This window comes from Chiloscyllium punctatum, chromosome 44 (assembly GCF_047496795.1).
Source record: "Chiloscyllium punctatum isolate Juve2018m chromosome 44, sChiPun1.3, whole genome shotgun sequence".
In the NCBI taxonomy this organism is placed as follows: Eukaryota; Metazoa; Chordata; class Chondrichthyes; order Orectolobiformes; family Hemiscylliidae; genus Chiloscyllium; species Chiloscyllium punctatum.
The window spans coordinates 39,337,089-39,354,360 of NC_092782.1; the positions used below are offsets into that span (position 1 = coordinate 39,337,089).

Below are 17,272 nucleotides of genomic sequence, written 5' to 3' on the forward strand. Positions count from 1 at the left end.
CCCTAGAATATCTCCCTTCAATTTATCCTGGAGCCATATGAATAATAGATCATTTCCATCTGATGACTTTTAAGAACATGTCAGGGGTGAAATGAGTTCCAGCAGACTGAATTCAATGGTGAACGAGATAATATTTAAAAGGACAGTAAAACAAATATATGGCTTACGTTTTGGCAGATTGGAAAGGGCTCACTATTAACCACACCTACCATCTGTCTTTCTAACAGCTTGTAATAATTTAGACTAACTTGCATATTAAAATAAAATAGCATGGCCATCTTGTGCTAGTGCTAGTGAAATGATTATTTCTAACATAACTCAAATTTAGACAGAAAGCCTGGAGGTGAGTTAGTCCTGAAAGGACAGTAGGAAATCCAGAGGACAACACTGAAATACAACAATACCAACAGAAGCAAGAATCTGTTTATTTGTATGAATGAACTTGTGACATCAAAGTTATGACGACTGTTCAACACAAGGAGAGAAGCCATGGATAGGATAGTCATATCTAAAAGCGTGAAGATAAATGGGAGTAACTGGAGGTTACTGGAATGCAAAATAAAACCTTTAAATTCGTTTTTAACTCACTTTTAAATATTTCATCCAAGAAATATTAAATCCCTTAAAGTGGTACAGAAACCCATCATGATAACTGCCAAAATTCAAAGAAACATGTTGAGGAACAGACTTTTTAGCTTTGGAAAGGAATGAATGTCAGGGATCCTCCAAGGTGCACTGAAGATTTTAGTAATATAGAAGAGGCAGATCCAGAAGATTACTACAAAATAAGCTGCAGTACTTTAACAGCAGAGTAGAAAATGATGAAACTTTGGACAGATGCTGACAATTTCTTATCTATACAAAAGAGATGAACATACAAGGTAGACTCCCACATATGATAACGAATAATGACAAAACTTTGAAATCAGCTTTAAAAATGAGTTAGCTGCTGAATAGGGAACTGTAGGTTATTTCTGCATGGATGGACAAGGGAGAGCTTAAGCATCCTCATTCATATCCACCCTGTGACCACAGAGACAGAAAAGGTAGAACTAAGGTCACAGGGGAAAGTAGGTTACACAGAGATACACAGAGCTGACAGATTAGGAAAATAAGTGGTCAAACAAAACCATTGTACAATGACACAAGAATAAACAAAAATAACACCAAAATATCATTTCACATTATTTACAATTGAGGTAACTTATTTATTCTATGGAAGCCTAATTGAAGTGGAAGATTTGGAGACAGGGAAAATCAGCACTTAGAAATTCTGAGCATTGTACAGGTGATGAATGATGATGCTCACAGACAAGAGAGAAACATAAGGATTACAGGGAACATGAAACTAAAGAAAGAATGAAAAAAAGTTAAAAATCAATGACGAAATTAGAATCTGACAATGCAGATAATGATAGAAAATTAACAGTTAAGAAAGTCATAAAGGCTGAAACAAAGCTAGATAGTAAAATTAAGTAAAATGGAGGAACAGGAACAGAAAACAAAAATTCTTAATAATAATGAACGAAATAAGAGAAGTAGGTGAGAGAGAAAATCAAGATGACAAATGTGGATGAAATATAATTTGAAATAAATCAATGTTGGATGAGAAGTAAAAAGATGTAAATAAAAATGATAGAACATCCCTCCTGGTTTTTATAAACATCACTCCTGGATGGGCAGATGAGAGATAATAATTGGACTTTTATCAGATTGACCAAGGTCTTGCCGAAAAGTATGAGAATTGATATTGAATGCCTGCTAATTCCATGAGGAACACCATCAGTCATTCCCCACACATGGTGATTCCGGCAGTGGCACATCGCGTTGATCCGTAGGCTGGACCAGGCTGCATCTTTTGATATTTTGCTTTTCCATCCCAGCCAGTGATTCCAGGCTCACAGGATTGCTACAACACAGTGCCATTTAGTGCGGACACAAAATCAAGAAGCTTGTCATTGTTGTCAGCATGCCTCAGTCAGGTCGAGGGGATTAGCTTTTGCTCTTAGGCTACTGATACAGTAAGTCATGGGCAACTTTTGATACCAGTCCAGGCCCTGTTCAGGGCTGTCAGAATCAGGGTCTCCACCTCATTAGGGATGAGAAGCCAAATGACAGGCAGCGCATGACCCATCTTGACTTCTTCTGCCCTATTGTGTGCTGTTTTCTTCATGGAATATTAGAGATGGAAGTATTATGAGAGGCGAAAGTTGGTGACATAGCTACTACTGTTGGTGTAGGTGGGGAGGTGTCTTAAGCGAGTGAGTAGGCTGTGATAAGGACAGCAGGGTTACCTTTGTCGGTGTTGGGATGTGTAACAGAGAAGCAGTGGCTAATGGTATTATCTATTAATCTAGAGATGCAAGTAATGTTCTGGGGCCTCGAGTTCAAATCCCCCATGGTAGATGGTGGAATTTGATTTTAAGAAAAAATTCTGGAATTAAGAGTCTAATAGTGACTATAAAACCATTATTAATTGTTGGAAAAACCCATCTGGTTCACAAATGTCCTTTAGGGAAGGAAACTGTCATGAAACTTACCTGGACTGGTCTATATGTGACTCCAGAACCATAGCAGTGTAGTTGACTCTTAACTGCCCTTTGGGCATTTAGGAATGGGTAACAAATGCTGGCCTAGCCAGTGACATCTTCATCCCACGAATGAATGAAAAAAACAGCAAATGGGGAAGATGTTGCAGGCAATGGTAAAAATGGTAAAGCATAGAAGGTGGATACAGAGGCAGATTGAGGGCGAGGTATCAGAGAAGAGATGGTGACAACTACTCTGGAAGAGGGGAGAAGGTCTGGTGGCATGGTCTGGTATCATGACTGCTGTCCTGGGGGTGTGAAGGGAACTCCACATTGGCATCACCCTATCCAGCAGGGCTTCCAAGTCCATGGTCATAGAGCAAAGCAGTGACTTCTCACTATCTGCCACGTCTGGGGCCTATGTCAGCAAACATGCATGGCAATTCTGAACTGACAGTGCTTGTCCAGGTGCACAATGGGCTTTCAAAGATTACATGGGTACAAGTGACGCACGTGTTTTGATGGATATCTATCAAGTGGCAAGTTGTTTGGGAAGGGTGCGTGGAAAAGTCGGGCAGAAATCGAACTTAAGATAAGTCATGGGAGTGGTAGGTGTTTAATGAGGCAAGTTTATTGCAATGATAGTGGGTTCTCTAGTAGTAATTTTCCTGGAATCCTTAGATTCTGGAGAAGTACAAGATGTGTGGAAAACTGCCAATGTACTACATTTATTTAAAAAGGGAAACAAATGAAAAAAGGTTACTATAAGCCAACTAGCTTAATGTCTGTTATTGGGAAAATCTTATTGGCGATTATAAAATATGTAATAGCAAAACATTTAGAAATGCATAATATGATCAATCAGAGTCAACTTGATTAAGAGAAATCATGTCTGAGAAATTTACTAGAATTCTTTCAGGGAGGTAAAATGCAAGATCGATAACACAGAAGCATTGGGTGTAATATATTTAGATTTTTGAAGGTGTTTGAGAAGATACCACACATTAGTCTACTTAATAAGACAAGAACCCATTGTGTTGAAGATTGTATACAGCATAGATAAAGGTTTGGCTAACCTACAGAGAATTGGAATAAGAGGGACATTTTCAGGATGGCAACCTGTAACTAGTAGAGTGCCACAGGAATCAGTGCTGGGCAACAATTATTTACAATATATATTAATGATGTGAATGAGGCAAGGGCATGTACTATAGAGAAGTTTGCAGACGACACAATAGGTTGGAAGGCTAGTGGAGATGATAACATAAAAAGTCTGATGAGGGGTATACGCAGGTTAAGTGGGTGGGCAAAAGTTTGGCAAATGGAATATGAGGAAATATGAAGATATCCACTTTAGCAGGAAGAATAGAGAAACTGAAAATAATTTAAATCGAGAAATCTGTGGAACATAGGAATTTAGGAGTCCTAATCCATGAATTACAAAAAGCTATCATCCAAATTCAGTGGATAATAAGGAAATCAAACAGAATTTGGATTTTACTTCAAAAGGAATGGAGTCTAAACGTAGGTTTTGCTAAAATTATACAAGGCACTGGTCAGAATACAGTTGGAATACTATGAACAGTTTTTAGCCCCTTATCAAAGGAAAGATATGTTGGCATTGGAGACAGTCCAGAGTATGTTCACTAGGTTGACACCAGGTATGAAGGGACTGTCTTACAAGGAGAGTTGGGTTGATTGGGCCTGTACTCGTTGGAATATGGAAGAATGTGAGATGACTTTATTGAAACATATACGATTCTAAGGAGACTTGACAGGACAGATGCAGAAAGGTTATTTCTCCTGGTAGGGGAATCTAGGACCAGAAGGCATAACCTCAGAGTAAGGGGTTTTATATTTAGGACAGAGATGAGGAAGAACTTTTTTTTTCTCTCAGACAGCCATTAATCTGTGGATTTTTTTTTAACAGCAGACCACTGTTGAGACTGGGTCGTTATGTATATTCAAGGCTGAGATGGCAGATCTTTAATTAGTAAGGGAATCAAAGGTTACAGGGAAAAAACAGCAAAGTGGAGTTGAGGATTATTAGATCAGCCATGATCTCATTGAATGGCAGAACTGATTTGATGGGCTAAGTGGCGCACCTCTTCTGCTATGTGTTATGGTAAAGTACAGTGAGATAACCTGCCTTTGAGCAACAAAAGCCTTAACAAAACACAATGCAACTCAGATGTAGCCAAAAAAACACAAGGTTCAGCCAACGGTGTTCTGTGTCAGCATTTGTCTACTTTCTGATTCCACTTAAGTCTTAGTCATAGAGTCGAGGAGATGTATAACACAGAAACAGACCTTTGGTCCAACTCGTCCATGCTGATCAGATATCCTAACCTAGTTGAGAGTGTGTTGCTGGAAAAGCACAGCAGATCAGGCAGCATCCGAGGATCAGAAAAATCGATGTTTTGGGCCAGAGCCCATCATCAGGAATGAGACCTCATTCCTGATGAAGGACTCTGTCCTGAAACATCGATTGTCCTGCCCCTCGGATGCTGCTTGACCTGTTGTGCTTTTCCAGCAACACACTCTCAACTCTGATCTCTAGCATCTGCAGACCTCACTGTCTCCTAATTGATTTTAACCTTGCTGCGAAGCCTCTTCCAAGGATGCCTACCTTGAAGAAGTTCTCCTCCTCTCTCTACAAAGATCTCAGTGAGTCCATCTCTCACTGTACTCCCCAAGTCCTCTCCTCTGCCTGGCCTCTCTCCTGATGAAGGGCTCCGGCCCGAAATGTCAATTTTCCTGCTCCTCGGATACTGCCTGACCTGCTGTGCGTTTCCAGCAATACACTCTCAACTAATATCTCCAGCATCTGCAGACCTTACTGTCTCTTAGATATTCTCACCTAATCTAGTCCCATTTGCCAGCACCTGGCCCACATCCCTCTAAACCCTTCCTATTCATATACCCATCCAAATGTCTTTTAAATGTTTCAATTGTACCAGTCTCCACCACTTCCTCTGGCAGCTCATTCCATACCCACATGCACTATCCACTGCATGAAAAAGTTGCTCCTTAGCCCCCTTTTATATCGTTCCCCTCTCACCCTAAACCTATGCTCTCTAGTTCTGGACTCCCCCACCCTAGGGAAAAGACCTTGTCTAATTATCCTATTCATGCACCTCATGATTTTATAAACCTCTACAAGGTCACCGTCAGCCTCCGATGCTCCAGGGGAAACAGCCCCAGTCTATTCAGCCTCTCTCTATAGCTCAAATCCTCCAAACTTGGCAACATCCTTGTAAATCTTTTCTGAACCCATTCAAGTTTCACAACATGCTTCCAATAGGAAGGAGACGAGAATTGCATGCAATATTCCAAAAGTGGCCTAACCAATGTCCTGTACAGCCGCAACATGACCTCCCAACTCCTACACTCAACACTCTGACCAATAAAGAAAAGCATACCAAATGCCTTCTTCACTATCCTAGGACCTTACCATTAAGTGTATAAGTCCTTCTAAGATTTACTTTTCCAAAATGCAACACCTTACATTTATCTAAACTCCATCTGCCAGTCCTCAGACCAGTGGCCCATTTGATCAAGATCCCATTGTAATCTGAGGTAACTTTCTTCGCTGTCCACTACATCTCCAATTTTGGTGCCATCTGCAAATTTACTAAGTATCCCTCCTATGTTCACATCCAAACCATTTATATAAATGACAAAAACTAGTGGATCCAACACCAATCCTTGTGGCACTCTACTGGTCACAGGCCTCCAGTCTGAAAAGCAACCCTTCAACATCACCCTCTGTCTTCTATAAATGGCTCGTTCTCCCTGTATTCCATGAGCTTTAACCTTGCTAACCAATCTCCTATGGGGAACCTTGTCGAATGTCTTACTGAAGTCCATATAAATCACATCTAACGTTCTGCCCTCATCAACCCTCTTTGTTATTTCTTAAAAAAAAATGCAATCAAGTTCGTGAGACATGATTTCCCACACACAAAGCCATGCTGACTATCCCTAATCAGTTCTTGCCTTTCCAAATGCGTGTAACTCCTGTCCCTCAGGATTCCCTCCAACAACTTGCGCATCACCAATGTCAGGCTCACTGGTCTATAGTTCCCTGGCTTTTCCTTACAACCTTTCTTAAATAGTGGTATCATGTTAGCCAATCTCCTGTCTTGCAGCACCTCACCTGTGATTATCAATGATACAAATATCTCAGCAAGTAGATTGTGATTAATTTCTTTCGGCTACATTTAAATTCCAATCAAAATCTAAATATCTTTGAGTCAGCATGAAGTAGGAACAGAACTGATCATTGCATGAACATTATGCTTTAATTAAATATCTGCTGCAATAGGCTTCTGATTTAAAATAAAAAACCATGAACAATATACAAAGAATTGTTGTTTTTTGCAGATGTCAGTCTGGAGGAATAAAACATTCTTCTATTTTTATATCCAGAGTCAATCCCATAGTGCCAATAGGAAGAATTAGCACCCATAAAATGTAAAGTGAAGTCCTTCTGTGATGCATTGAATGCCGATTCATCATGATCTTAATACTTGTAGCTCCATGTTCATACTTTAACTGAATGGAATTATTTAAATTTCTTTTTTATAATGACAAGTGTACTACTACGTGGGAATGTACATGAGTCACATTACATAAAGTAAAGCCTCAATTCTCTGGAGTTTATTTGAAATGCTAACAAACCTAATTAAGTATGTCTTATTTGTTTTTTCCTAATTCCCAATCCAATTGCAACCCACAATCAACTAGATGTAATTTTTCAAGTTCATTATTTAGCTAAAACAGTCTCAGTGGAATCAATTTTCACTTTGAAACAATGAATGAGCAGAGTACCCCGATCAAACATTTGTAAGTGGCAAGGAGACCAGTGCCATTTTTAAGTACTCAGGCTTTTTTTAACATCAGGAGTAGTTCAATGGATAATGGATGGGCTCTCTTGGTCAATGCTGACAATGCTGATTAACCTGTATCTCTCGAAATGACAATTTGTATTGTCTCAGAATATTTTCCAATAATTTCTCTGTCATGGTTAGATTGACTGGCAAGCAATTATTTTATACATTCTATCTCTTCCATGCTATTTAACCATTGTCCAATATTAGTAGTCACTCTGCCTTTGCAAAAGTTCACTTTGGAGCCCTTAGATTATTAAATGCAAATTCTAGCCAGGTCAGAACATACCTCTGCAATCGATTCAATTTAATTTTTAAATCTGTGTGTTACCCATCATGCCATTTTTTTGTTGGACATTAAATCCACATGCACACTCAGCATCTGGAGTTACAGCTGTCATTGTCCAGTATGTGGAATCAATTTCACATTGGATGCATAAGTATTAGCTGCCAGGTCAGAGAGGACAGTAGGTACCTGGGTGCAACTAATTATAAGTATGACAAGAAATAAGATATTTGTTTAAGTATTATGATGTAACTAAGAGATACATTTGTTCCAGAAAGTCATCTTTAGGATAAGAGTCTCACCACAGAAAATGTTTTTTCAACAAAAAATTAGCGAAAGAACAAATTTAAATATAAGAATATTAACATCAGCAATATTCAGTCAGAACTATTTTTCTTGATTCTTTCATGAGATGTGGGTCTTGTTAGGAAGACCAGCATTTCTTGCCCACTTCTATTTGCCTTTGAACTGAGTGGTTTGCTTGGCCTATTCATGGGGCAGCTAAAAGTCAATAGCGCTGTGTGTCTGGAGTCACATTTACACCAGACTGGGCAAGAAACGCAGATTTCCGTGCTTAAAGTACATTAACAAACCAGATGATTTCATGGTCACCATATTTATTAATGGAATTTAACTTCCACCAGCTGCCCTGGTGAGAATTGAACTTATTTCCCAAGAGGAATAAACTGATCTCTTGATTACTAGTTCAATGACACTATCACTACATCACCAGAAGTTGATAATTGAGACTCAGGCTGAAAGTACTGATGATGATATATAATGGTTGAAATTCCAAAACAGTTAAGAAATGTCTATTTTAGAGACAGCCATTGTTTGATAAATTGAACTACATTAGATTGCTAAGGGATGATGCACAGAATTAGGGAAACAATAAACGATATGTTTATGGACACCAATGACTCAAAGATGATTGTCATCTGCGCATGCTCTCCTCCAATTATTTCCAATTGTGCAATATTATGCTGATTTTTAAAAATTAAAACAAAAGTTCCATCTTGTTTAACATGTTATTTTTATTACACCATATAATCTTTCATTATTTCTTTTCATTTTTGGTATTCTGCGCTTTATTTTTAAAATATCTTTATGAGATATTACTGCTAATGCACATGCTTCAGGGCATCAGCAAATGCTTGACTTGATAGGACTTGAGTAGAGTTCAGGAAAAGGGCATTATTTCTTCAAAAGGCCAAGGAAACAGTTATAGCTTGATGTCAAGGTTAGCAATCCGTTCAACAGCTTCAGCTGATGCAGTGTGAATGGTGACATTGCCATCAGGAATGGATCTCTCGATGTTGGACTTCAGTCTGTGGGCAATAATTAGACTTGGATGGTTACAGTTTGGGCTATTCCTCATGTTCCAATTGTGACCCCCTCCCCAAGTGTTTGAGGGTTGTCCAGATATTCCCTGGAACATTCATACCTGAGATTTTGCCAGTCAGGTCAGTTACCAGGTTGCAATTGGTGAATCAGGAGGTTGAAAAGGAGATTTTTCCAGGTATTTAAACTGAACAGCCTTGAAGAAGATTACTTCTGAATGAAAATAAAATATTTACTATTTAGATATTAAAATATTAAAGCATTGATATCTATGGATATTTTATTTCATATTTAAAATGAAGCACACCAAATCTGCTGTTGTAGTTTCATGGCTTACACAAGCCTAATGCCATGTTGGGCAATATGCATTTCATGTACCCTTTGAAGCATCAATATTTAAAATCTCAGCTACGAGATGAAAATACCTATTCAATTATAAGACCCTAAGACCATAAGACATAGGAATGGAAGTAAGGCCATTCGGCCCATCGAGTCCACTCTGCCATTTTTACAAATTAAATTCTACAGTAGTATGTAAACAGCAAATATTGGGGAGGAATTCAGAATGATATCAAGTGATTTGTTATTCATCGTGATGCGAAACAATGGTTGTGGTTGTATTTTAGAAATTTTTTCCGAAAATAAGACTTATGTGCACCATTGAAGCTATTGGCATTTCCAGGATTGTGGAATACAGCAGTCATTGCTATTAAGTGTGAAAGTAAAGGGAGAAAATTGGGACAGTAGAAAGAATGGAACCGACGTTTCGGGCATGAGCCCTTCTTCAGGCTCATGCCTGAAACGTCGATTTTCCTGTTCCTTAGGCAGTTAGGGCAAGTTTACTTTGCTTTTGTCTGTCAGTTTGCTTGCTCGTAGGGGATGTTATAGAAAATAAAAGGGTGGCTGAAACACAGTTCCAACTCACTGTACTTTACAGAAGAATACAATGCCACTTATCGATTATATATGGGATTGATTCCTTCAGATTGGAACAAAGCCAACTTCTCCCTTCCACAGTAAGGATGCTTTACCCAGGTCAAAACATTGTAAAATAGTTGAATTAGATTGGATGAATGTGTCAATTAAACCTGGGTCAGGCGCATATTGCAACAAACAAGTAAAAATATATTGAAGAAATTTGAAGTTCTTTGTTGTACCTCTCTCTACTTAAAATTACAACTGTTACTGCTTAGTAAGGTAAAACTTTCTCAGAAGATATTGCTAAAAAGTGACATTTAGTGGAAAATTAATATGATGTCGAAAGAGCTAAATATTTCACTTTTCTGCATTTGTGTGGTGTTGAGCTAACTCTAGTGCTAAATTATACGCTCAAATGGAATGTTATGGCCTGAAAACCTGAACCAACTTGAAAATGATGAGATAAGATTTGCACACTGAATGCAAGCTAATTAACTGTAAATTAATCTATAATTATTAAAATATAAGCATGGTTTGAATGTTCTTGGCATTAGTCTTAAAAATAAACATAAACAGCATTTATTATGATTTGGATAATAGTTTTGAATTTTAAGGAACGTTTTGTTAGTAACAGGGAAACTGAACGTTTTTCCAATGTGTTGACTTCCTCTTACAATCAACTATCCCTTCTGTGTCTTGACGAATCTTATTTGCCACTGGTCTGTCACAGGTATCAGAATATCTCCTCCACTTTGCCCCAGTGTTCAATCTGCACATAGTAATCTGACAGTGAGTGCCGCAGCCTATTCAACAATAAGAGGTACCATAGCTGAGCCTAATCTAGTTAGCACCAGATGTTCACACATTCATTTCCAGCTGGCAATCACTGGATGCTGACCAAAAGCAGTGATACCCAACTAATTTTTCCCTTTCCCTAATCAGGGAATGATGCAGCCAATTCTAGCATTCCTATTACAACCTATACCTCATTTTTAATCTCTTCTTAACTGGCAATAAATCTAGATCTTATACATAAACAGGATATGAAATTAATTTGATTGCACCGTATCCACTTACTAGACAATGCTATTTGAAGCAGATGACAGCATTCTTAATAATCATTCATTACTGATGCTCATATACTTAACAATACAATGAAACAATAAAACATTAGTATGCTAAAATACATTGACAACTTTAAAACAATGTTATAAATAAGACTTGAAAAAAATATAGAAATATTGAATTTAAACAGTTTTGAAAATTAAAACATCTTAGTTCCTCTGAGTTTGAAGTATGTGAAAATATGCAAACTGATTTTAATTCTCTCCGAAAAGTAGAAAAGACACATAGGAGTGGTTAAAATGGTGGAGCTCATTTGCAGTTTTAATACTGTTGAATCTTCTATGTTGTCATACTTTGAAACAAATTTACATTTTTCAATTAGAGTCTTATTGCTTCTTATTGTTCTAAACTGCATTTTGCTAAAGCAAATAATGTCAACACTGGTGGCAGAAATAATCATCAAAATAACCAGGGAGCAGAGAACATGAGGCTTGTTTCCAATGCAAGCAGGTTGTTAGGTGGAGCTAAAACAATTCCCATTTCAAGGCTTCCCTTCACATACAAGTCTAAATGACCTCACCTTCATGTCCTAAGAATGTTTCCTGTCACATTTATTATTGCACAGCTAGATGCACAGCAAAGACTAATATCAAAATAGGTTCTTGATTTTTTTTTCCCCTGAGGCTTCACTGTTGTGATGATATTTCCCGACAGCTGGGCCTCACACTTTGTTAGGATTACTGCTGTTGGATTGCAGGCATTGGGTTTGGGAAATGGCAGATTGCAAATGGCTGGTGACAGATGGAGAGGAATCTGCCCTCAACACCTTCATTTCAGAACAAGTGAACATCATAAATTTCCTAAATTAAGAACATGTCATTCAACCCAGCCAGACGGAAGGACATATTTGATAGCCAGACGGACCAAGGCGTAATTGCAACACAAATTCTGTATAGAATGGCATTAAATGTCATTTGCAAGCAGGCTTAAATTAATGTGCCCTTCCAACAGAGAAGGCTTTTAATGACTGTCATATTTTAACTGATTAGTCACTGGGTATCACTGCTCATAGAGGTATAGAGCTTATGAATCAGAATCAAGACAATAACTGACTATGATAATGGAATTAACTGCAGCGAACCTTTACTGTGGCTCCAGGAAAGAAAAGCCAATGGCCTGTGTCGACTGGGTCTAGATTATCTTCCAGAAGCATCTGCTTGTGGGCAGCATTGATGATCAGTATGTTATCCAGGGCCCAACAAGCCTCATAGACGTCACTTCCATGAAGATGCTCTTGCTCCCATTTAAATTTTATATTTTCGCCTTTGGCATCTTGAGGAAGATAGATTATGTGGATAACAGTGCTGGTGTTAGATGGAGCCCTGTTATTAAAAAATATATAATTTTAACATTTTTTGTGCAATTTTCTTGCTATCTTTCACCAGGTCTTACATGCTGCTTAACGTCGTATATTCTCTTCTCATGGATTACATATTTCTCAGTCATAGCTCTCTGTCTGATGACTGTGCAAAACAATTAAATTAGATAATGCAAGTATTTCCCTCCTTTCTTGTTTGTATTATTAGCAGCTGTTAAACATACAAAGAATCTTCCCAACTCAGCAAGTTAGCTGTAAGAACCAAATCATGACCCTTTGGTTAGTGATTACATGTTTAACATTTGCAAGGACTCCCACATTACTCATGTATTAAATCAAGGTTTAGGAACGAGAGCTTAATGGTGGACCATATGTTGCCATGTGTCCCTTCTTTCTAATCCCTTGCCATTAACATTCTTTTGTACAAACCTAATTTTCTCCAGAACAATCCAATCAGCTGTGTTCTTGCTGTAGGAGACGATAATACCAGGATCAGTATAGCTGAAACGACATGTACCAGACCCTGGAAGGCAGATCAGAAGGGATAAAGTGGCATCACGTAAAGATCTGATGTAGGCATCAGTAATCACAGCAGTGACCTTTGATCGCCCCCATGTTAGTCTTTAGAATTTCATGTGTTAGATTTATGATGAAATTATTGGTGGATTTGAGGTTAAATATAAATATGGAATTTGTATGATTCATCTGACATCAATGATGTATAGATGATAAGTCATAATCCTGGAAAGTAATCTGTCACTTTCCCCAATAGGGAAAACTGAATAAATTTGAAGAAATATGAGGCGCTGGTAATGCAAACCAGTTCACCCACCTCAGAAATGATTATTGATGTTTTAACAGCCGGGACATAGATCTAACTACTGCACATATTGGGAGTAATAAATAATGTATTTTCAGGATAGAAGCCTGATTTTTTTGGCGCATGAACGAGTAGAAACATAACATGCATCTCTCGCTGTACCAGATGTAATGCCTAGTTGATGATTTCTTACTGTTGAATGAAACAACATGTACACATTGTACAAGGAACAAGAACAATTTTTTAATTCAGATTGAGCAGAAGCAGTGTTTGAAGAACAGAACTGACTCCTTGCACTCCTGCAGCCTAAAAATAATCCATACATTTCATCAATGAGTTGTAACAAAATGTTGCAGACTGGAAATTAAGAGCAACATTTTGAACTGCTGGTTATGAGTGATGGACTGTCTGCAAGGGTGGCAGAGGCAGAAACCCTTATAATTTTTAAGAAGTATTTAGATGTGTACTTTCAATGCTAAAATAGACAAGGCTATGGATGAAGAACTGGAAAATGGGATTAGAATAGTTAGGGATTAGTTTTTGACCCTTGCAAACTCAATAAATTGAAGGGCCTTTTTTTGTACTGTGGACTTCTATGACTAAAATGGATAGACGATCCCACCCTGGTCTTTCTGAAATAGTTTTTGGCTAAGGCTGACCTGATTCCTGATTCTTCTTCCCACTCTGTAGAAAAATAGCAGGTCTTGACCTGACATCTTGACCTCAGTAGCTTAATCTCAATGCCGTGAACCTGCCAGCTTTCATATCTCTCCTCTTGTCCATTTTGACCCATTAGTCTTTTTCCCAGCTCTACTCACTAGGCCCCACCTTCATCCAGGAGGATATTACATTTGTATTGCCACAGGTCTTATGACTGGGGGGAGGGCGTTAATTCTGCACAATGCAAAGATGGCTACCCTTTCCTCTTCTTGGTCATATGTGGCCCTGTAATTGTTTGCCCTTATCTAAGAATGATACTGGTAGGTGTATACAAACTCTCATATTTACATTAATGTACACAATATGTACACCCTCCATTAGTTCATCTCTAATCAATAGATTAATCCATCCTTTCTTCAAAGTCTCTTGCACATGACTGTTGCATCATGGTAGACATGAAAATTGCATTATATTCATTCTCATTCTACTACAGTACATCACCCAGAATGTTCCTCTTAACTTTTACGTCAACGTTATTTGCCTAATTCTTTAGCTATGTATATTCTCTGTGAATCGATTGGAGAAATTATTTAGGAAAGGTTTAGAGAGATATGGGCCAAGCACAGTAAACGGGACTAGTTCAGTTTGGGAAACTTGGTCAGCATGGACAAGTTGGACCAAAGGGCCTGTTTCCATGCTGTATAACTCTATGGCTCTATGTCTTTTCATCAGAACCCTCTAAGTCTGGACTTCACTTCTTGAGTGTCTGTGTTACTTCTGGAGCTTGCTCTGATCTTGACATTCCCACCATTGATGAAGGAATGATGACCATGGTCAGACATGTGAAGATCCCCCACCCACTTTCAATTTACTGTTATTACTATTTAGTACAAAACCAGTTCAATGATGCATCATTCTTCCTCCCCTCATCAAATTCTCCTCAGTTTATTTTCACACAGTACTCCACTTAACTGTCTAGCTGGGAATTCTTAGTAATTATACATCAGATAGCATTTTTGAGAGTGTGTTGCTGGAAAAGCACAGCAGGTCAAACAGCATCCGAGGAGCAGGAAAATCAACGTTTCATACCGGAGCTCTAAATCAGGATGGGCTGGGCATTCCTGACGAAGGGCTCCGGCCCAAAAACATCGATTTTCCTGCTTCCTCGATTGCTGCCTGACCTGCTATGCTTTTCCAGCAACACACTCTCAACTCTGATCTCCAGCATCTGCAGACCTCACTGTCTCCATACATCACATAGCAGCCCGTCAATATGAGCATGGACAGCTGAGACCATATTAATCTGCTAAGAATTTTTTTTAACAACACATTGTGTAGGTCTTTTAAAATCAGTCTCATTATAACAAAGATGTGACTGATGTTAAATGTTAAACTTGCAAAAAGTACAAATATCAAATAGCATTAGAACAAAAGATATTTTTCTCAATGTTTTAATTCTGATAAACTTGCTTGATAAATTGACTGAGTGACATAAAGCTGGGTGGCAGGGTAAAATTTGAGGAGGATGTTAGGAGATTACAGGGTGACCTGGACAGGCTAGATGAGTGGACGGATGCATGGCAGATGCAGTTTAATGTGGATAAATGTGTGGTTATCCACTTTGGTGGCAAGAACAGGAAGGCAGATTACTACCTAAAGGGAGTCAAGTTAGGTAAAGGGGCAGTACAACGAGATCTAGGTGTTCTTGTACATCAGTCAATGAAAGCATCCATGCAGGTACAGCAGGCAGTGAAGAAAGCTAATAGCATGCTGGCCTTCATAACAAGAGGAATTGAGTATAGAAGCAAAGAGGTCCTTCTACAGCTGTACAGGGCCATGGTGAGACCGCACCTGGAATATTGTGCGTAGTTTTGGTCTCCAAATTTGAGGAAAGACATTCTGGCTATTGAGGGAGTGCAGTGTAGGTTCACGAGGTCAATTCCCGGAATGGCGGGACTATCTTACGCTGAAAGATTGGAGGGACTGGGCTTGTACACGCTTGAGTTTAGAAGGCTGAGAGGGGATCTGATTGAGACGTATAAGATTATTAAAGGATTGGACACTCTGGAGGCAGGAAGCATGTTTCCGCTGATGGGTGAGTCCCGAACCAGAGGATACAGTTTAAAAATAAGGGGTAGGCCACTTAGAATAGAGTTGAGGAGAAACTTCTTCACCCAGAGAGTGGTGGGTGTATGGAATGCTCTGCCCCAGAAGGTTGTGGAGGCCAAGTCTCTGAATACTTTCAAGAAAGAGTTGGATAGAGCTCTTAAGGATAGTGGAATCAAGGGTTATGGGGATAAGGCAGGAACAGGATACTGATTGTGGATGATCAGCCATGATCATAATGAATGGTGGTGCTGGCTCGAAGGGCAGAATGGCCTACTCCTGCACCTATTGTCTATTTACCATTGTAATTCCTATTAATATTAAGTGATGGTGGTCTCAGATGTAACCAAACACACATTCACCACAGCTTTCTGACAGCAACTGATTTCTGCAAGAACTATATGCTTTGACACAACACTTTGAAATTACTATCTGTTTCTTTTTTTTCCAAATGCTCCTTTGATAAATTGTTCTGTTCTCACTTGAACAAGACTCCAGGGGGTGAAATGCTTGAGCTATGTAGTCATGACTCATGACCACACCCTAAAACATAAAATACATTGTGATGATGTAAGCCCAATGGCATATTAAAAAGAACACAAATGTTTTATGTATTATTTTTAATTTGCAACGTTTGTTATGTTTCCCTTTACGAGTAGATGATGGAACAGTTTATGTGAAACCTGTCCTTTCTCAGATATTTGGACACAATCCCTTATTTGATTGCACTTCAATGTCAAATTGAGGTTCTGGCATTTAAGGGTATGATCACTGTCACATGAACAATATTTCATTTTAGACCTGAAATTCCTATTTAACTTGTTAGGCACAGAGCTCTGTTTCAAGTGATGCATAACAACTGGGAAAGAGAGGTTCCATTAGCTAATGGGCATGGCTAGGTGGGAAATCACAGACCTTTCCTTTGATCAAAGAATGGTGCACAGCAGGATCAAGTCTGAATAGAAAGAAGGGGCCAAATTTTCGTTTGTGAGTCTGATCATAGCATTGGGAACCCATACAGGCCAGTTTCGGGACCTAGCGGGCAATCTTTGAGGAGAAGCCTGGACAGCGGCAGGCTCCCAAGGCTGGAGTGACAGTAGCAGGTTACCCAACAACTGTGGGGAAATGCAAACCTGGCAGCCAGTCTCTACTCCACAGAAAGCAAAACCAATTTAAACAAAAACAGCTTAAAAATATCAACATGAAAGGATTTGTAAAATCATTCCAAGTAAGTGAGATTAAGCTTTATTTGGTTAATCTCCAGAGCAACCCATCAAT

General features: G+C 38.7%; 1 protein-coding gene across 1 annotated transcript in view; it reads right to left on the bottom strand.

Moving 5' to 3' along the window:
* The window catches only part of LOC140466901 (reelin-like), a 371,462-nt gene that overhangs the window by 201,034 nt on the left and 153,156 nt on the right, over positions 1-17,272 (bottom strand). Inside the window, exons 9-10 of the mRNA XM_072562696.1 lie at positions 12,838-12,931; positions 12,172-12,412 (exon numbers count right to left, since the gene is read on the bottom strand). Coding sequence (XP_072418797.1) covers positions 12,172-12,412; positions 12,838-12,931 — 335 coding nt within the window. The remainder of the gene's footprint in view (positions 1-12,171; positions 12,413-12,837; positions 12,932-17,272) is intronic.